The sequence below is a fragment of the Lipophrys pholis genome (assembly GCF_963383615.2).
Source record: "Lipophrys pholis genome assembly, chromosome: 15".
Lineage (NCBI taxonomy): Eukaryota > Metazoa > Chordata > Actinopteri > Blenniiformes > Blenniidae > Lipophrys > Lipophrys pholis.
Genome location: NC_137642.1, coordinates 6,956,046 through 6,976,990, shown reverse-complemented (window position 1 = coordinate 6,976,990; position 20,945 = coordinate 6,956,046). Strand labels below are relative to the sequence as shown.

General features: G+C 43.0%; 1 protein-coding gene across 6 annotated transcripts; it reads right to left on the bottom strand.

Annotated features, from left to right (window-relative positions):
* Nucleotides 1-3,442: 3,442 nt before the first annotated feature.
* On the bottom strand, nucleotides 3,443-20,836 carry LOC308120801 (pleckstrin homology domain-containing family A member 1-like). 6 transcript variants are annotated; one of them, XM_080481633.1, is made up of 13 exons: nucleotides 20,663-20,836; nucleotides 15,993-16,242; nucleotides 15,121-15,177; nucleotides 14,952-14,997; nucleotides 11,331-11,428; nucleotides 10,798-10,929; nucleotides 9,769-9,909; nucleotides 9,484-9,552; nucleotides 8,749-8,813; nucleotides 8,546-8,609; nucleotides 8,355-8,444; nucleotides 6,664-6,737; nucleotides 3,443-4,479 (listed from the first exon to the last, which is right to left on the bottom strand). In XM_080481633.1, the coding sequence occupies exons 2-13, from the start codon at nucleotides 16,131-16,133 to the stop codon at nucleotides 4,248-4,250; spliced, it is 1,209 nt and encodes a 402-aa protein (XP_080337759.1). In that variant the 5' UTR covers nucleotides 16,134-16,242; nucleotides 20,663-20,836; the 3' UTR covers nucleotides 3,443-4,247. The 6 variants fall into 6 exon arrangements, with proteins under 6 accessions (XP_080337759.1, XP_080337760.1, XP_080337757.1 ...); XM_080481634.1 differs by lacking the exon at nucleotides 20,663-20,836 and adding an exon at nucleotides 16,455-16,573; XM_080481635.1 differs by lacking the exon at nucleotides 3,443-4,479 and adding an exon at nucleotides 4,647-4,910.
* Nucleotides 20,837-20,945: the final 109 nt, after the last annotated feature.

The following is a 20,945-nucleotide window of genomic DNA, read 5'->3' as shown; positions in this document are numbered from 1 at the left end:
GCCAGCAAGAACCCAAACAACATCTGCTCTGATTATCAATAATTACCTATAATCACTGCCTGCCAGGTTTTAAGAGTAAATCAATCAAGGAGCACTCAATGTGCCACTCCGCAATGGATTTTCTTTTAAAGAAATGCCACAAAATAATCCTAAATATTGATTGTTTGTTGAAATGACACACATTTCCACTATAAAGAGAGCACACTTTAGTGCTGGCCACAACAACAGCAGACCTCTTGTGTGATTTAGCCGTCTGTGGCGAGCAGGAGTCCAATAAGTCCCCGCGGCCGTAAATCAGCTTCATAAAACGCCTCCAACACAATGTGATCAATTGTGGACGCAGGGTTGTTTTAACGGCTTTCGGTGGATGAACTCTCGAAGTCATCGCGTGTGACTCTCAGGAGAGGCGGCATCCTGCGGTGTGCCGGGTAACACAGGCCACTGTTTGCTGAAGGCAATGAGAGCGGGGCAACAAGGGGTTAATGGCAGACTGGGTCATGGGAAGCATAAAAAACGTGTTCTGTGACTGTTCAAAAATAATGAAAGTCGATTGAACACTCGAACATTTTGCGAGTCTTTCGTGGTTTGTGAGCTCAAAAGTGCAATATAAAGTGTTCTGAACTGTGAGCGGTATCGCTGGATACTCTCGGTGTTTCGAAGCAGATTATCGATATTAAATTGTGAACTCGTGGCCAGTCCAGGGTGTATCCCGCCTTCATATAGTCAGCTGGGATTGGCTCCAGTGCTCCATGACCTTGAGAATAAAGCGGCATAAGGCGACGGTTCCGGGTCTTTAGATCAGGAAGTGAAAAACGTTTTATTTTAGAACCCCCCCAAAAAAAACTGCAACGACTTGACTTGTTTAGTGTACGTTCTGTTCACAGTGCTTTACATTGCAGACTATAATCCAGAATTGACTATAGGTTTACAGCACTGAGCTAAATGAGGGGGTAGGTTTATTTTTAAGGGAATAAAAAAAACAAACAAAAAAAACAACCATTGACCACAGCATATATTTACAGAGTATTTTTTATCTTTAACGGCACACACTGTTGGTGGATGTGACACACGTCGTCGTCGGGCCTCACGTAGGCGTGAAACCTTGGGAAAGTCTGGAGATAAAAACAACCTCATCCATGAGGAACACCCATTCTCCAGCCCAGGGAAGCGGACACAGCCCAAGATGGACGCCGCTGAGGTCTGCGTTGAGGCCTCCGGAGTTCCTCAAGGACCAGCATTAAGCTGAAGCCACACCAAAGTCTGGCATTGTCCAATGAGGAGCCGGAAGTCTCCATACATAGAGGATCCAGTAGATGTAAACATATAATCTGCTGCTTTAGGCCATAATCCAGCAACACATCATGCTTTTTTCCTCTTTCTGTGACTTGACACGAACTGTGAAGCGTCTGCAGATGCAGTTAAAGACTGAAGCCTGGAATGTCCCAATGCTTATTATCTGCCTGATTAAGGAGGATTCAAGTATTCAGATTCTCTTCCAGACCCTTCGTACATCAATCTGCACGGATTCTCGCTCACCAAAGGTTGAGTGTGTATAAGTAGTACCTCATTAGGAGATGATGAACGACTGGGTTTATTATCAGTGCTGGAGAGGAAATGTGAGGAGTGGTCGACCGCAGTGCTGTGCGCGCCACTAAAAGAAAATCGAGCTACTTGAATTTTATTTTCATTTTAGGTTAACTGTAACTCACATTTAAGTGTTTTCTGAAAAATGATTTCTGAGACCAAAGCACGACTCTTCAGACTCTGGGAGACAAGCCACTTTTATTCTTTTGAGTCCTGCAAAATTGTTATTCTCACCACCCGAGCACACCGATCATAAAAGATTTATGAGAATTAAGGTAGGTATTTAATGAAAAGGACTGTTTTTTATTATTGTGCATGAATTTCATAGTTTAATATAAACCCATTAACATTCCATGTGTATTAATTTTCAAAATGAGAAAATGTGATTAAAATGACCCCTATTGTACCATTACCTGTAATAATAAAAAAAATTAAAATTAAAAAAAGAATTATCTACAGGAAATAGGCTTCCAGGCCACAAAATATGGGGCCGCTAATTATCAATGACTGCATTAAACTGCTTAAATCAAGTTCAAACTTGATGCAAAACTAAATAAACATGAGCTAATTGTCTTTTCTTGAAAGTACTTTTCAGCCTTAACACCACACCTACATGCACAAAGGCAGACCTGGTTCATTTCATAGAGTTGAACTTTTTTTTTAATTTTTTGTTTTTAAACTCTATAAAAGATTTGTCCGGGTCTGTAAAACAGAACAGAGTGGAGACTGTTTAAAACATCAAACCGCACCTGGAACTTTAAATCCACATCACAAAACAAAACAAAAAAAAAAAAAAACGAGTCCAGGAATCTTTAAACAAGATAAATTTTAAGTCAAAACTTGGGAGAGCTCAGTGAGCTTTTCCCTTTTAACCACAAGAGGGCAGAGGACGCTTTGAGGGAGTCTAAAAAGTTGCTGAGCCTCTTTTTCTCTGGTTCTTCCCGGGCCTGGGAAACGTCTCATGTTCCACCACAGCCATCACACACTCGCAACACCAACAAGCAGCAGAGTGAAACCTGAGCACATTTTCAGTGTTTATTTCTTTCAAGTCATCCACAGAATAAATAGAGACAATTCAAACCAATTAAACCAGACTGTAAAGGTGGGATGAAATAGTTTGGCTTTGTTGGGCTGAAATAAAAGAAAGCAGGCACTTAAAACAAAAAAAAGAAGAATTAGAAGAAAGAAAAGCTTAGTGTGGATTTTTTTTGTGTTTTTTTTTTTGAGAGAGAGACTTTTTTAAAACAAACACCAATGAGGATTTTGTCTGCTACTGGTCTGGGAACACAGTTACAAGAGGAGCAGGACACGTCTAAAAGCGTATAGAAAAATAAATCTGTTTCTAGTCTGCAAACACAACAACAACAACGAGAGTAGATAAACGAGAGACAAACCGAGGAAACGTTAAAACGGTAGCATGCAACAGAAATATCGGCTTAGGATAAAAGTGATCCGGAGAGTTTGCACGACATGCATCGTCTTTGAGCTGCGACCGATTTCACCTCTCACCCTGCTTCGCTGTATTGTTTTTAAAACGTGAATTACAAAACATGTACGAATGCAGTCGCTGCATCGTCATTTCCCCCCCCCCCCCCCAAGTAAGTTCATAAAGTCTAACACACTGCTGAAATGTAGTTGGTTAAAAAAGAAAAAAGAAAGAAAAAAAGAAAGCTGATTGGGGGTGTGAAGTGACACGCGTGCTTCTTTTTGTACACCTCTGCATAGTACTCTCATTTCAGGTGGATAAACTGTACAACTTAGCTCCTGGTTGTTTAACAGTCGTCTACTCGATCAACTAAAAAGTCAAAAAGAACTGATGTGAACGCTCCTGTGCATTTTTTTTTTTTTTCAAGTCAAGATCTTTGCAAAATGGTAAAAAAAAAAGAAAAAAAAGAAAGTGTGACTGCAATACATTTGGTCTTGCGTAATTATGTACATCAGGAGATACATAACTGTTGAATGTCTGCGATCTGGTGCTTGAATCCCACCTTGAATTTGCATAACCTCAGCACTGGCCAGAAATAGTACACAAATCCAGTGTCACGTTAATGAATGGACCACACGGTTTAATGTTAGTACATCTAAAGGGAAACACAAACGCACGTCAGTCTGGAAAACACGAGGAACCAGCCTGCACCCCTAAAAACTCCCTTATTGTCTTGGCACAAAGTGGTTTACAGAAAAATCCTCCTGCCATAAATACCGCTGGACACGTTGTGCCTGTACAGGTTAAAATAAAGCTCTATTATTCGATTCTAATCAGCACATGGAGTTTTGTTTTGGACAACATCTTTGTAAAGAACGCCGTTCAGACTGCGAGAGCAGGCGGGGCGGAGGGGGCGAGGAAACCGGGTCGTCTTTGGCACTGGAGTGCAGCTTAGAGTCCGCCAAGCCCCATTCTCTTCCGAGGAGTTTCTGATGCGGCTTTGGTTCGAAGACCCAACAAAAACAAACAAAAAAAACAAAAACCCCGCTGCCTTGCTTTTAAAGCGCCGAGTTCACGTCCTCAGCGAGTGCGGACGCGGGTCAGACCTCGCTCACTGGCAGGTCGGCGGCGTCCAGGTCGAGGGGCGCGTCGGACATGTGCGGCTCAAAGCTGCTCCGCCGTCGCCACGGCGACTCCTCAGGGCCGGCGGTGTTGGTGGCCGCGGGCTGATCGCAGGTCACTTGGCCAGGCGCGTCTCCTGCAGGGACAGGCGTGCTGGCGTGTGGCTGTGACTGGGGCGTGGCAGCAGGCTCATGAAGTGCTCGCTGTCCCACGCCAGGCTGCGGGCGTGTGGCGCACGTGACAGCAACCCCCCACTCTGGGTAGCATGGGGGCACGGCAGATATGGGCGAGCGAGGGACGGGGGGACCCGCGGGGCTGCGGTAGAAAGAGGAACGGCTGCCGTGTTCCTGCAGCAGAGAGAGAGAGAGAGAGAGGCAGAGAGAGAGAGAGAGAGAGAGAGAGAGAGAGAGAGAGAGAGAGAAGGGATGAAGAAGACCAACATCATCCGCTGTCTGTATTTTCTTTTGAAAACGCTAAATCGTGATTAAGTCGCGGCGCAAAGTGAGTTACAGACTTGAAGTAGCACCAGCGTGTGGGGCTTGGATGCAGCTCGAAGGTTGTAGGTGCTGAAGAATGTAGCATTGCTATAAAGTGGAGATGATGGTAGTAGAAGAAGAAGTAGTAGTAGTAGCAGTAGTAGTAGTAGTTGCAGCAGGAAGGGTAGTGTCAGCGGGTTTTAGTTTGGGTAGACTCAATAGGAGGTCAAACAGAGTGGCGGAGGAAGCAGTGGTTGGTTGGAGCTCATTATTCACAGCTTTTCATTGTCAGATTTCAATCTCTGGAAGAAAACAAAAACAACAACAAAGAAACAAAACAGAAGCATGAGGATAAAAGGGAAGATGTGGTGTAAACAAGAGAGGAGGAGCCAGTGAGAAGTTAGTCAGACAAACACTGCAACCTGGAGGCATCGATGTAGAAGTATCTATCAGCATGAAAAAGTGGAACATTTAACTCTCATGGCGTTCTAACAACACGCAGCAAAAAATGAACACTTTTTCATAATCTTTTTGTTTTTTTTAATAGCTTAAAACTTAAAAATATAAATCATGTACATTTAATAATATTCTGCAGGTGTGCCACAATAGTCCGTGTACATCGTCTCATTAAAGATTGGAATGTCATTGTGTCGTCACACCAACACAATACATGGTGGAGAAACGTAGTCCTGCTCTTTAACTGAACAAAAACCGAATTCATGGCTTCATGTTTCAGTTGGTCTGTAACTGAATAATTGATGTAAATGACTAATTGTAGAGGAGAGCAGAATCTAAAGCAAGGGCCTGAGAGTCATGAAGCTGGTAACTATTGTGTTGCATCTATTTCTCCTAAAACAAAAGTGACTTCTCGGTGCTTCATGAACTAAACACAGTGATACAATACACCTGGATGAAAGTCGCATACAGACACATTTATGTTGAATCCAAAGTCAAGCTGATCTTTATCAGGCATCCAATCGGATAATCTCTTTCCATGATGACATGGAAAATTACCCACAATGCAGGTATGCCCCCTTAACCCCCCCCCCACCCATGTTTCTCACATCCATCCCACAACACAAAGTGACACAGCGGCTCTGGACGTGTGGATTCAGCATATGCGAGTTCTCATAAGCAAAGGCCGTTAAAGCCACACGGAAAAAACAAGAAGTCAACATGTAATCAGGTTTGTTATTATCCCCGAGTGTGAGAAGGAAAGAAAGAGAGACGACATACAGGCAGCGAACAGGAGGGAGGAGGAGAGACAAGCAGGATGTCACACATCTAAGACAGGTACACAGCTGCAGCAGACTGCAGAGATCACAGGGCACGGAGGAAAGAGAAACACAAGGTGTGTCAGGCACAGTAAGAACCACACAGAGAGAAAAACAGGGCTCGAGCTTCATGCAGTCAGTGGATGTTTGGTTTTTTTTTTTGTTGTTTTTTTTTATATGGCGTGGACAGCACATTTGTATTTCCATTCGTACGCTGTGAAAGTTACGGTGAAGTGAGGCAAAAGCTGGGGGAGTGAAGTGAAGCTAAACTGTGCCGGGGTGGTGGCGGCTGCCGCGCTTTTACATGGTCGCCTAAAACCTGCTGGGAAGTGTCTTTCTGCTTCTGCAAAAACAAATCGGATTTCTCAACATTTTTGGGAACTTGAGGTGTGCTGCATTTAAAGTGACATGCTGATGGCGAGCGGCCATCACATGCAAGACAGCGTCTGACTGCGAGAAAGCAAAATGGACCTGAGAATGTTAACGTGGGGGAAGATGGCAGCGCAAGGAGGAGGAGTGAATGAGAGAAGCTGCGAGGACGAGGGCATGAAGGGAGGAGCACTTGTTGGGTTATCACAGCCATATTCAGGGTGTGCTTGGTTCTCAGCAAAAAAAAAGAAAAAGGAAAAAGAAGGAGAGTATCAGATGTGTGGTTCAGATCTGATCGGCTCTCGTAATGTCTGCAACCAAAAAGGCCAGCCAGTGAGTGGGGAAAAAAAAAAAAAAGTATTACAAAGATGAACTTATAGTTTAAAAGGGGGATTTAGACGAGCTGACATACGTGCTGCTGCACTCCCCGATTCGGGACGTATACCTCTGTATACAGGGGTTCGACAGCCGTCTGGCCTGCCGCATCTGCAACAACACAGTGCAAAGCAGGATTAGAGCAGATGGGCAAGTCGGTCCACTGGGAGAGGAGGAGGAGGAGGAGGAGGAGTGTGTGTGACGGAGAGAGAGAAACGAAAAGACAACATAGAGAAAGGCCGAGAACAAACAAGCCAGAGAGAAAGAAAGAAAGACAAAAGAGGAAACTGTAGAGATTCGGATGTGACGTAGAACGAGTCCATTTCATCTAGAGGAGTCCGATTCCTCTGCAGCCACAACTCCTAAAGTCCTTTTTAACCGTTGATGACTAAACCCACCAGGTTACTGAGTAACCGTTGGGGTTAAAATTTTGTTTTGGTAAAGTTTGTGTCCAGCTGCACGTTATTCTATTTTCAATCCTCGGTGTTCTCTTGGCTGTCAAATATCGAAACTTACCCCTTCTTAAAAAAACAAACAAAAAAAAAAAGTGAAAGAAAAAACATGTCCCCAGCAGGTGGTGATGAGGAAAATTAAAAGATGGCATGAGTCAAGGTCAACATGAAAGATAAGAGCTGCCAATCAAACTGCATGATGATGAGGGGCAAAATATGCATCTGTTCACTGTTCATGTTGGGGATGAGGAGCAGGGGAACTGCTTTCTTTGCAGGACTTTGAAACCATAACTCACTGTTGGAAGTGCAAAGATTCCTAATAGCGGCTCTGTGAGCTCATGTGGGAATAAGACACAGTAAAACAAACAAACAAACAAAAAAAAACATATTGAAATTTGAAACAACTCAATTAAGTCCTGAGGAGGCGGTTTGGACCACCAGATGTCTCAAATGGTTTTTTTCACACAGGAACTGAGCCTGTCAGTGTTTAGTGTTTACTGCATAGGTTTTTACTATCAACGGCCGACCAGGGCGCAACTCACAAGGGACTGGCTGAAGTTTTGTTCCATAAATAAGTCGTGTCTAATGTCTTAATAGATCCAAAGTTTACATATTGTAATGTTGTCTAGGCTGCTTCACATCCTTCTTGACTTAATTCTCTCATATTCCAGAAGTCAAGAGTCAACTGCACTTCTGTTTAGAAAGTTTAAACTTTTACCAATTCCATCTATTAATACTCCACAAACATGAATATCTGTGTATAAATTCATTGATAATTGACAAGACCTTGCAGATAAATTTCACATAATTTGAGAGTTAAGTTGTGCTGTTGTTGGCGACTCTTTATATCAACTCATTTGTTAGCTTTCTCTGCACGTAGTTCCTTTAATAAGTTTTATTTTCATTAATGTTCAGCAACGTTTATTGATGAGGAGCATTTCCTACAAGTCCCCTGGGGCTTCTTTCTTCTCCTGGAGTTTGATTTTCTTCAAAATAAAGAGGAAATAAAGTTTTTAGAGCACAGCGAGCTGAACCAAGGCTCATCTATCTTTCATGTAACACACTGACAAATCTCCTCCTACCCAAAAGAATCCTCACAAACTCCCTCATCTCTGCATTTTTTTTTAACACGATCTTTACTTTAAAGTAGCCAAATTCTTATCGGGTTGACTTTTTCTGTCCCAAGTGCCAATCTGGGTAAAGTGTGAAGTTGTTTCTCTGCTGATGCCGTCTCGCCACAGGGGGTTTTTGTGGCGCTGTAGTGCATTATACATACTGTGGCAGCAGACCTTCCAGGCCCCCGCTGGGCCACAATGGCCCCTGAAACAGCCTTGATCCAGCTGTGCATCTCCTCTGGACTGTCAGCCTGGCGGAGAGGGGAAGTCACAGCTCACTAACATTTCTGAAAGCTGTGAATATTTGTACAAGTCTCTGCCACATTCCAACCATCGAAGAAAAACCTCTTACCTGGATGTAAAATGTCCTGGATGTTGTGACGACTTCAAATAGATTATCTCTCATCATGATGTCACTGCAACAAAGGTGGAAAAACAAGTCGGGTCATATTCACCTCATCTGCATCTTCATCTGTATCAGAAAAAGCTCAACGTGATTCTCCGGGACAAAGGCGTCTCTGTACGATGGAGAGGATGTCAGGACATGTTAAATACCTCTGTTTGCACTCCTGGACTTTGTGAACTTCCTTTAGTGGGATCATTCTTAAAGGCTCCTTCTCCTAGAGGTAAACACAAACAACAGCTCATTCCACAGAACAAATATTATTCCTTGCATTGGTATTGCAGATTCTTCTCCCCCCTGAGAGCGCCGCTTTAATAGGAGGCCGACATCCTGAGTTTGTTCTCCGCTTCACAGGAAGAGGAGAAAGTTTACTTTCCTAGAAGCAGATGGCAAACAACAGGACTTAAAAAAAAAAAAAAAAGGCACTGATGGTTGTTACTTTCTTGACCGGTCCATTTGATAGAGTAGACAGTGAGTCTGTGCCCTTGGGCCCTGTTGACAGCCAAATAGACAGATAAAGTTGTCAAATAAGGGCAAGGACGGGCTGTGGGACATGCTGTGGAAGAACCGCCTGTGTGTGTTTGTGTGTGTGTGTGTGTGTGTGTGTGTGTGTGTGTGTGTGTGTGTGTGTGTGTGTGTGTGTGTGTGTGTGTGTGTGTGTGCGTGTGTGCGTGTGTGTGTGTGTGTGTGTGTGTTTGGGGGGGGTAGAGGACATGACGGAACATGTGAAGCGAACACACTGAATTCCACAGAAAACATGTCGAGACCCGGGACCATACGTTTTGTCCCGCTGCACCTCAGACTGACGGGCGTGAATCAAATCCCACACCCGATGGAGATTAAAATACGTTTCTGCGAAGTTTCATGTAATCGCATCGCTTAATTACCAAATCTGATTTGAAGTAACTCATCGAGTTTTCCTCCAGGAGGAAGTATCGTCGTTTCCAGTTCCTCATCTGCAAAGAAAAAGGAGAAAAAAGACCCTTTTGTGTAATTTTCAGGCAACGTTCACGTATCTATTATAGTGAGTGAGTTGTAATTCTAGATTCAAAAAAAAAAAAAGGTTGATTGTAGCCTTATTAATGATCATAATTCTGCAGATTCATTTTTCAAGGCGAACACCTGAATTGAATTACAGGACTTTTCATTCGGGCACAATGGCCGGCACTCACCACAGCTCCTTGCTTGACGCAGTAGCCCGACTTGATGACGGTGTGCTCCTGAGCTGGCCGACCCAGGAAGTACGGCAGCTGGCTGTGCGAGCGGTGCATGGCTTCACGCTCTGCGCGGTCTGCACCGTCACCACCTTCATGCTGGAGGAAAATATCACAATAAACACAGGGAGTACATGCAAACTCCGCCAAGTTCGAAAAATCCCAAACAAAACCGGAGATTGCAAACTGTAATACATTATTGGCGATTTACATACGTTGTCAGGGTTGTGCTTTGCTGTAAGTGTCTGCATATTTGGAAGAGACGGAGCTTCTGCTGAGTTTGTAGGAACTCTTTACCTGATGCCATCGTGACGACAAACCCCCAAGATAAAGCTCTTTACTTCTTACACTCAAATATATTCCTCTCTTTCCTTGGAAGGAATATAATACATTGTGTTGTGCACCTGGAGGGAGGTTCTCTCAAGCGGAATGGAGTGGGTGTGTCGGTGACGGGGAGGTGTCAAACATTTCATTTCATCCAGCCTCCACAATATATATATATATATATATATATATATATATATATATATATATATATATATATATATATATATATATATATATATATATATATATATATATATATATATTTAAAAGTGACTATATTGTACTGTATAGATTTCATGTGCACTTCCTGTAATGTTTTGTACTTTTTAATATATATTTTTGACTTTAAAAAGACAGTCAACGTACATTACAGTACATGTAACAAGCAATATTTGTTCCTGTGTATTTTCAGTGTAAATGCAACAAACTACACAGTATATAAAAGGGTATTTGTACTTTAGTTTAAGTGCTGCTTTTTTTTTTTCGAAGCTGCGCTGTCTTGTCTCAAGAATGACCGATGAAAGGTGAAACATTTAGCATTCGTGGGCACGTCAATGTTTCGCAGGAATGAGAATTAATCATTTTCAACCCGTCATTCATAAAACTGATCTCGTGTACAAAAATACAGCGTGTGGCACAGCACAAGTAAACATGTTTAACCTGTGTCTGGGTAACGATGGGCACGCCTCCAATGATCTCGGTCTTATAGGAGACTTGTTTCTTGGGCCCTACGACATCTGGCAAAGACTTCTGGTTCTCAGAGTTCTGCTGGCCATCAGACAACTTTGGCACCTTAAGAAAGAAAAAAACCAAAATAAATCAGCGAGACAAAGTTGGCAGAAACCGTTGTGCGACTCACAGTTTGGAGAGGAAGAAAACCCCGTCCTCCACAGCCGATATATGGCGCTTTCTATACGCCTTTGATAAGTCTAACATGTTTTATCCATTTCCTTTCTGCATGTTTAAAGCTTCATGGAGAACAATGGAAACAGCCCTTTATCCCAGAAATCAGTCCAAGAATACAGCATCCTGTTAGTCACACTCTGACTCACCCTCCATCTCGTGTCTTGACAGTCCTTTCATTGATTTTAATAGAGCAGGAAGAAATAAGTTTTCCCCAGTGATAAACATACTTCAGAAAGAAACAGGTAGGCGCAGCAGGGTTAGTGTGCAATGATGCGAGTTTCTCTTACGGTTATCTTGGTGGCTTTATTGAGAGCGTTGACCCAGTCTACAAGGTCCTGCTGGTCGTTGGCCTGCAGGAAGAACTTCCTCATCCCGGCATTGATGACTAAGAGATCATAAAAAAACAGAAGCGGGAACAATAGGAAAAGTGAAAGTATGTCCGGGGCTTCTTCTGTCACAGTCACGCTAAGCAGTCGGATTAATTCTGTGGATCATTTGAATCCCACACAGTTGAAGCAGAATTATGAAAGGATAAAGATTGTTTTTTTTGGTCTTCCTTGTACAAAAAGGGTGACGTATGTCAGAATGCACGCGTTGCCACAAATTTCTCTGGCGGATCACACACACAGACACACACACACACACAAGATTCAGCTGCTTCAGTCTGCCACCACCTACCCACTTCTAACCATGACTGGGGGGGGGGGGGGGGGGGGGGGGCACAACTACCAGCCACCAAATATTCTCGCACTCCTCCACATTCATGAAAAAAAGCAAAAAGTATTTCTTAATCACAAAGACATTTTGGGGTGAAATGCTGATTAGCTATGGGTCATGATTTGGGAGCTGAAAAGACTCAAAGGGCAGAGATCCTTCAGTTCTGCAGCTGAAATCATCCTTATTTCTTCATCTCCTTTCAACACCAGAATGATAAATTGCGTTAAAGCTGGACTGGTCAACGTGATGGGGGTGAGCTGTGAAATTCACAAGGCAAACTCATGGCACAATGGAAATCATTCTTTCTGGCGATGTGTTTGGTCCAGCCATGCAAGTCAAACATGTCTGCACTCTTTTCTTTCCTTTCTTTTTTTTTTAGGGCGGGGGGGGGGGGGGGGGGGGGGTCTCTCTCTCGAGTGCTGGGATGACCAATCTGGGAGAGAGGGCATCTGACTCACAGTTAACACACTACAAAACAACCCATGCTGCTGGGAAATACATCCAAGTGCCAAAAGTTCACTGAAATGCTGCGGATCTCTCTCAATTTCGTACACCGAACACAGACCATCATCCATCACCGAACGCAATCAAGTCCCCCCCCCCCCCCCCACTCCACAATAAATGTAACATTTCTTTTCTATCGTCATCTCTTCTTTGAACTGCAGCAGCGGGATTCATAGAAATCGCTGCAACATGTGGCTCACAAAAGGCCGTTTAAAAATAACTTCATACGTCTCCGGATCAGGTTCCAATTAGGATGTCAACATCCTGTCGAGAAAGCAACGAGGCAACTGGTGTGCACACGGCCAGACACACAAACGGCCGCACTCACACATCCACCGTGGTTAACACGAGTGTTTCCTGCCATTGAATGGGACGCAAGAAAAAGAGAGGAGATAATGAACAATGACCTGATGAAATGTCATTTCCCTCCGGGCCTAATCTGGTACAGTCATTTCTTTCAAACGATAACTTATAGGAGAGAGACCATGCATCAGAAGCTGGACTATGAAGCAGTTCTTTTGGCCGAGCGAGGTCACCTTAATTTACACTAGTCTTGATTTAAATTTTAAATATGTGTCACTTAAACAAAAGTAACAGTACAGTGGTCTTGTAATGTATGAATTCAGAAATGTTTCTGAAGTGGTTTAAACCGTACGTCAGAAAGACTTCATTCATCAGGTAAGATTGAAGGTGACCATGGAGTTCCACAGCGTTCTGTGTTAGGACCTCTACTTTTTACATTATACATGACTGCTTTAGGGAATATTATTAGGAAACACAACATTTCAATAGATTTGACAGAAAAATCTATTGAAAGTAGATGATACTGATCAACTTGTCAAATCAGGAGCTTGACTTTAAGACATAAAAGCCTGTATGAGCCGTGGTATTATATTTGGCCCAAAACATCTGAGAGCCAAATGATCTGAACAGATGGATAGTATTACTGTGACTCCTAGCACCACTGTGAAAAACCAGGGAGTGATTTTTGACTTATTGTTTGGCTTGGGATGACTGCTTTTTTTTCCCATTTTGAGTCAGAGTGACAAAGAGAAAATCTATGCATTTGTTACTTTCAGTGTACTTTCAGTCTATTGAAAATCCCTATTCTCAGAGTGTCCGGATAAATGCTGAATTGATTAGATACGCTGCAGCGAAAACAGTAACAGGAGAGATAACGTCACGACAGTATTAGCTTCTCTTCACCTTCATTCTTCCTGTTAATTCTAGTAAAATCTAAAATTCTTAAAAAGCTCTAGACAAGCAGGCCCCATCATATCTTAAGACGTTGTTAGCACCATATCACCCCAGAAGAACACTTGGTTCTCAGAGTGCTGACCTACCGAGTAGAATGGGTGGCAGGCTTTCAGCCATCAGGCTCCTCTAATGTGAAACCAACTCCTTGTTTCAGTTAGGGAGGCTGACACATTCTCTACTTTCAAGGATAGGCTGAAGATTTCTGTATTTAATAAAGCTTACAGTTAGGGCTGTCCACCCTGGACCATTCTCTAATGAAGTTGCTTTAGGTTTAGACAGCTGAGAGACCTTTACCGCACTGAGCTTCTTTCCTTTCTCCACTACCATGTTTCACTACTAAATGTTACAAACATCCTCTCCGGGTTCTGCTTTTTCTTGAAAGATAGTTTATCCTTTCTATCATCGTCTATGCTTGCTCATGTGGAATAGTTGGGTTTTACCCAGTAAAAGTGCCTTGAGATGACTATGCCGTGTGGTTATTGGCGCTACATAAATAAAATGTCAGCAAAACCCCCTTTTGTCTCACTGTAGCGCCTACAACATGCACATTCAAATATTATGGTAAGCTTATTCACTGCGCTGAAGTTTGTACTTATTGTTTATTTGAGTTGTTACAGTGAGATATACTCGTGTTGCCATGGTGGGAAATGATTATGAATGCATTAACAGAGTCGGCTATCTTTTTAACAGCATTCTTTGTGTCTTTTGGCAGCCGCAGCGGTGTTACTTTTTGCCTGGATGACATTCTTGTGAGCCTGAAAAGTTATTAATGTACTCATCCTTGCTTCCATAGTGATGTATGCAGCTGATCTAATTGTTATGCAAACAAACCCCTTATATGTGAGCGTGGAGAAGTAGACGGGGAAAGCGTGAAACATTGAATACATATGTGTTCATCCAATTTAAAAAAAAAAATTGTTAGGGTTAGAGGTCATGAAGGCTCACATAGTTTTTCACAATCCTCAAAAGCACAAGTGGATCTAAAGTGGTCGAACCTGCCAGCATTAACTCAGATCATTAACTGCTGCAGCCGCCTGCATCTTTATGTGTTGACTAAACAGTGTTAAACTGCTGCCTGGTCAGCAGGGAAGAGAATAGGTGGGGAACCGTGCTTGACTGAGGCCAAGTGGCAAACGAGGACAAGAAAGGTTTCCCCTTCAGGATATTGCAGCAGATTTGCACCACAATGCAGACATTTATTCGGCATTTCTTTAAGAGGAACATGAGATTTCTATCCATGCCAGTTACACAGCCTGCTGGCGACCTGCCCATGTGGGAAAAAATATTTTAAAAGCTAAAAAAAAAACTAAAAAAGTTACACAGATAAATAAAGCCTGTGACAATAATGCTCTAGTAAAGTATTACATTGGTGTTTTCAATGCTAACAAATTAAAAGCACACAGCCAAACTGTGATGTTCAGTTTTCTTACCGAAACAGAATTCTGCTTTAGGCCTCAGCTTAGTGGCATCACTGACCTGAAGAAGGACAAAGCTCATGGTTATGACCTTCCATGTTCAACTGAATACTGCAAAAATATTCTATTTATGCATAATCTTTATCACACTAGTTCTGGAAAAGGTTTTCATAAATGGCCTCACCTTAGAGATGTAGGTGAGTTTAAGCGAACCAACACAGTCCGCACCAACCGGCAGGTTCTGTGGACAAAATGTGACGAAAACACAACAAATATAATCAAGACAAGAGCTCTCTCTGTTTTATACTTATTCAAAACAAGTCGGTATTATAAGCAAAGCAGAGTATTTATTGGCTTTACTTCACGGTAGTTAATTTCAGCCCCCTGCTGTACGTCTGAAACTAGGAGATCCAGATTTAACGTCATTAAATTTTAACAATTTCATAATCTATAAAAAGAAAGGGACTTCCTGCATTATTTAAAATTTTCTCCTGAGCTACATCATTTATGAATACTTAATGTAACAGTGCACTAACAAATGCGGCATCTCCAAAAGCGGCGTGATGCACAAATTGAGACCAAGACTGTGAAAGGTGTTAACAATGAGCAGCACTGTGATCGATGCAAATACCTGCTGCGCACTTCGCCGGTTTCATCCCGACAACTCTGCGAGTTGAAAAGCTACTTCCATGTTTAGGGTTGAAACACACGTTCATGCTCTCCTCCTTTTGAATGATTTACAGCCATAGCAGACACTCCTGCATTGGTAATACCTGCTTCCCAATTCTGTCGGCTACAATCGCATAATTACAAATTCTCCCATCCTTTCAACGATGTCTGGCCACGAAAACACTTGGAGCAAACTTAATCTTGTGGCTGTAATGAATGTAGAGAGGTTCGCAATAGGTGAACCGAGTAAGTAATCTCAACTCAGAGCTTCACAATTTTCTGTCATGCATTTGTCTTCAATTGATTCCCGTCAACCAAAGAAACATTTTCCTTCTCTTGTGTGCAGAGTGGACTGAAGGCTACAAGCTAAGCTAACAGTGTAATTACCTGCGGGTTGTCCATAAACCACACCAAGCTTCCCTGCTGTGTGTCCAGGATGAAGTAACGGCGCAGGAACTTGCCGCTGCTCTCATTCTCCTCGATGTCCAGAAAGCCACAGATGCGGTTCTGTCGGTCCACGTAAGGCATCTCGCCGCCGGGACATTCCCCGGCCTGCGCGGTCCGGGAGTGCAAAACGAAGAGCGAGGGGAGAGCAGGGGCGGCGGGGAGGGGCCGAAGCTGGACCTGCAAAAAAATCCTTTAGGGCAAAGAGAAAAAAAAAAAAAAAAAAAAAAGGTGTGAGGAGGATTTTCGGTGGCGTTAATGATGAGCCTTGCTCCCCCTCTCTCTGTTTCTGTACTGTATCTGTGGTTTGTCTGCCACCTGGAGCTCACCAGGCTACAGCCAGGGAGAGGGGATCATGTGACACACACCACAAACCCCGCCTTTATCCTTTTATATCAGCCTCACCCACTGGCTCTCCCTCTTTTTCTCCTTTTTTCTCCTCTGTAACACAAACTCCACACTGTCACTGTCTCTTCGACCTCCTCCACTCATCCCAGCTCGCTCTCTTTCTTCCTTCGGAGTCCTCTCCTCACTTTTCTCCTCCCCAACTGCTCTCTCATCCGATTTGGCAAGCCTCTGGCCGGCCCCTTCTGTCCCCTCCCTCCTTCCCTCTCTCTTCACAGCTGAGCACCCGCTTGAGCATTGTCAGAAAAATTTTAAGGAAAAAAAAAATTTTTTTTTCACCACTGAGCTCAGGCTTGTTCGACACAAAGAGAAAACACAAAATACCCCGAGGAGCTGTTCGGAGGTTTGCAATATTTAACCCGCTGAAACCTACAGCGTTTCGTTAATCAACACAAGAGTAAATGATTACGGTCCATCTGTTTGGTCCTCCTACGTGTTTAAGTGCACCCATCTCAATGTCAAAGCCTGTGTGGGTGGGCGCGCTGTGTCACTGTGGGCATATTGTCGCGTTAGCCTGTTTCAAATCGCCGTCTTTTTTGGACCGAGGCGAAAATATGCGGGCGAGACGAGTCCGTGGAAGGCCAAAGATAAAGACGCTCTTTCTCCAGAACATTATGAGCACTGTGTGGGTGGACGAGGGGCCAGGGAGGGACAAAAGGCCCGGTTGTTGTGCATGGACTCTGGGCTGAGAGCATCTCAGTTAGACGCCGCATCTAACCGAGTCATCCCAATTGACACACAGGCGTAAGAAAGGAGCAACACTGTGCTGCGGCGCGATCGTCGCCTCTGACAATACTGAGAGTCATGTGAGAGACATCTCTGTAGAGTCCAGTGATCCTGGGAATAAAATGCTGTGCGGGACTTGAGCTGCAAACATAGTGTAGGAAAACAAACAGGGAACCAGACACACCTTACTTTACTATTTTGTTAGAGCGTTTTCAAGGATACAAACCGATATGGTTACATGGTAAAGCAACCAGGGATAAGTACATAAACATGAACAGTTCATACCTGGTGATAATATCTTAGATGTGGTGTCTACATGGGACAAGAGTGACCTGATTCAATATTTTGATGTAAGCGAGATGATTTTAACAACAGACAAGCTGTAGTTTCACCATATGTCCACCAAGAACCAATGCACTGAAGAAAATGGTTCTCTAAAGAGCCCAACACTACAAACAACTATGGAAAATAGCAAAGCAGCTCTCAAAAGAAAACTAAAGAAAGCAGTTGTGAATGAGGAAAACATGTTGCATCTATTTGGACTTTGTTCAGAGCGGCATGGCATTTTTGTTTTTGCTCTGGTTTCAGTTGTTCGCGTCTGTATTGGTCCATTCTTTTTTATGTGTGCTGGATATGTTTCCGGATCTTATCAGTGATCTATGATCTTTGGATGCATGACTTTTCTAGACCTCAAGAACAATAGTCGTCACGACTGGCAACCAATGGGGATCCTGAAACAATAAACAAGAGCTAAACACAACCACTGATTTTAATCCGTTTCTCTTCTGGACACTCAATGTAGTCAAGTCTCCTTCTTGTAAAAGTATCCTCAATAGTTCATAACAGGATGGACACTATGAAGCCTACTCTCTCCAGCGGCAATAAACAATCCGACTGACACACTTTAGTCACACAAACATTTTGCAGGAGAAACTGTGCATCTATAGTAGAGTGATCAGGAACCAAAGGAAGTTCATACGACTAGTTTCTATGTGATAGAAAAATAGAAAGCGACAACCTGAAGACAAGTCAGGGTAAAGGTCGAGCTGTGACGATAAGGCTGCCTGATAACAGCCGACTTTCTGCGAAGACAAACACTCCCCAGGTAAACGCTCTCTTTGCGTTTGCTCCAAAGGCTTTCCTCCGCCGTCATACGGTGGCCAACTGGTCACACGGCACGGGCCGTAAGGCAACAGAGTTTCAGTCCACAGCTGGATGGTCAAAAGGACGACAACAGCTGGAAAAAGCAACTGTCGAGCTGAGAGCTCGTGTTTGCCAATGTAACACGAGAAAATACACGGTTGCTGGTAGTGTTTCAACAACCTCAAAAACAAAAAAATGTGTGGATTAAATGAAAGTGATTCAATTTGAAGACTCAAATTGCTACTTTTCATATTTATAGTGTTTCTAACACAACTTCTGAGCTCATAACAACTTGCTTACATATGTTAATAGTTTTAAAAGAATCCATCCGGTTATAATGCAAGTAAAATAATCAATTCATCCCTCTCCTATATCGCTCTAGGGTCAGACGATGTGGAACAATCAAACATCTCTATTGATTCACACGAAGGAGCTGTGTGCTTGTTCGTAGATTTTCTGTTTTACAATAATCGAAAATGAAAACAGACAAAAAGAAATTACGGATTATATACCCAAGATGTATTTTTATTTTTTTTTTACCAGGAGTGAAAAAAACGACTTCGATACTAAAATTACTAAAATTAAAGAGTAATTTTAATCAGTTGTAAAGTATGTAATTTTACCCAAACTTCAGGACATGTAATCTACTTCCCTACTTACATCAGGAGTGTCAAACATAAGACTAAAATCGGCTTACAAGAGGCTCCAATCCATCCCGCTAAACCAACAAGCAAATAGAAAACATTTACAAGAAAGCATAGACTTTTTTTTTAAAACAAAATTCTTAAGAGAGACATCGGTGTTGCTGCCATGAGAGATAAATATCTTGTTGGTCTCAAAGCCATGCTGTCAGTGGGGTTTGTAAAAATCATGCATAATGTAAGAGCTGAAAGTCTTTTGGGGACATTTCACTGTATTTTACACCAGAAGGTATCATTAAAATGTAATTTTCTGGAGTAAATGTTTTTTTCTTTATCAAAGAAATCAAAAATTTTCACAGAAAAACTTTTAAAAGTTTAAATTTAAAGGTTATTCTATGGCATTGCTCTACCGGTCCGGCCCACTCAAGCTGAAACTGTGCTGTACGTGGCCCCCGACCTAACATGTAAAAGAGGTTCTTTTATTGAAATCAATCAGTGTTTGTGTTTTTAAAGTATTACACAGCGGACTAATGCACCTTAATATCTAACCATTGCACTTTTATTCCAATCGCTTTACAAAATCTGAATTTTTTTTATCTTCTCAGATTGTTTATAGTAATGTGCATTTTATCATTTTAGCTGTTGTATATTGTCAAATTTGTTGGTTTGTAAATATGATGATGTGATGGTCACCCTCATAACAGAGATATGGGGGTTTTATACTGGTTGAATAAAATAAAATATAAAATAAATGTGTTTGACACCCCTAATTTACATTATGAGTCACTGGTTAATATTCAAACTTTCTGATCAGCATTTTCTTTTAACTAATTCTCTTAACAGAAACATCTTAAGCATGCAATATGAATGTATTGTCTCCTAATGACAATACATGTGATTTGTAACTGAGTACAATCTAAACGATATAACACAAGTTTTCAGTACTCGTTCCACATGGCCCAGGGTAGGTAGAGGTATTTTAGAGGTGCAGATGTTGAACGAATTCCCTGATATAGCACCGTTTGCTACTTCACCAGTCTCGACGTGCTTTCACACCCTCAGCCACACAGAAATAATCGCAGCAGTAATAATGATCCTGCTGGTTTGAAGATGTTGTGGAGAGAAGAGAGGAGTGAGGTGCACCACTGCAGGTGAGACAGGGCTGGGATGGGCTCTCGGGTCACGGCGGGTCAGCTGGGACATGTCAGCAGGTTTGACAGGGTCCCGATCGCCACAGAAATACGATCCGAGACACTGTTTTAAAATGACTAAACCATCGTCCCGAGTGAGCGAGCCGCCATGGTGGGTGAAGAAATGAAGCACAACAGCGTGAGAGAGCAGCATCAGCAGCTGTCTGGCCTCAACTTCACCGCCTCACGTTAGCTCACTGTTAGCACACAAAGCAAAAGAAACAAACCAAAAAAAAAACTTGCGAAACGACCGACAAAAAAATGTAAGAATAAAAAAATGCCCCGACACGTTAATAATTTACCGGACAAGAGCGAACGCGGAGCAGCGCGAGCCGTTGCGGAGCAGCGCGAGCCGTTACGGAGAGCTAGCTAACATCGGGGAGAAGTTTACGGTTCGAACCGAACCGAGCTAACTGTTAGCAGCTCCGGCAATTATTAACTTTCACTGGACGGAACGACGGACTTTACCGGAGTCGAGTGAGTGAACGTGCCTTCAAGGAAAGCTTACCGAAGTCGGTGCTCCTGTTCGTGCTGAGGCGCAGCGGCCGTCGGTGTCGGTGCTGTCGGGTCTGTCCCGTCTGCCTCAGCCCATCTCCCCCCCTCCTGAGCCCGGACTACAGAGCTCCAGCACGGCCGCTGCCTGCCTGCCTGCCACACCGCAAAGCTCGTCTGTGAGCGAGAAGCATCACTCCGAGCAACAAACACAGAACACACGGGAGATAGATAGATAGATAGATAGATAGATAGATAGATAGATACGGGAAGTAGAAGGGAAAAAAAAAAACAAGAAG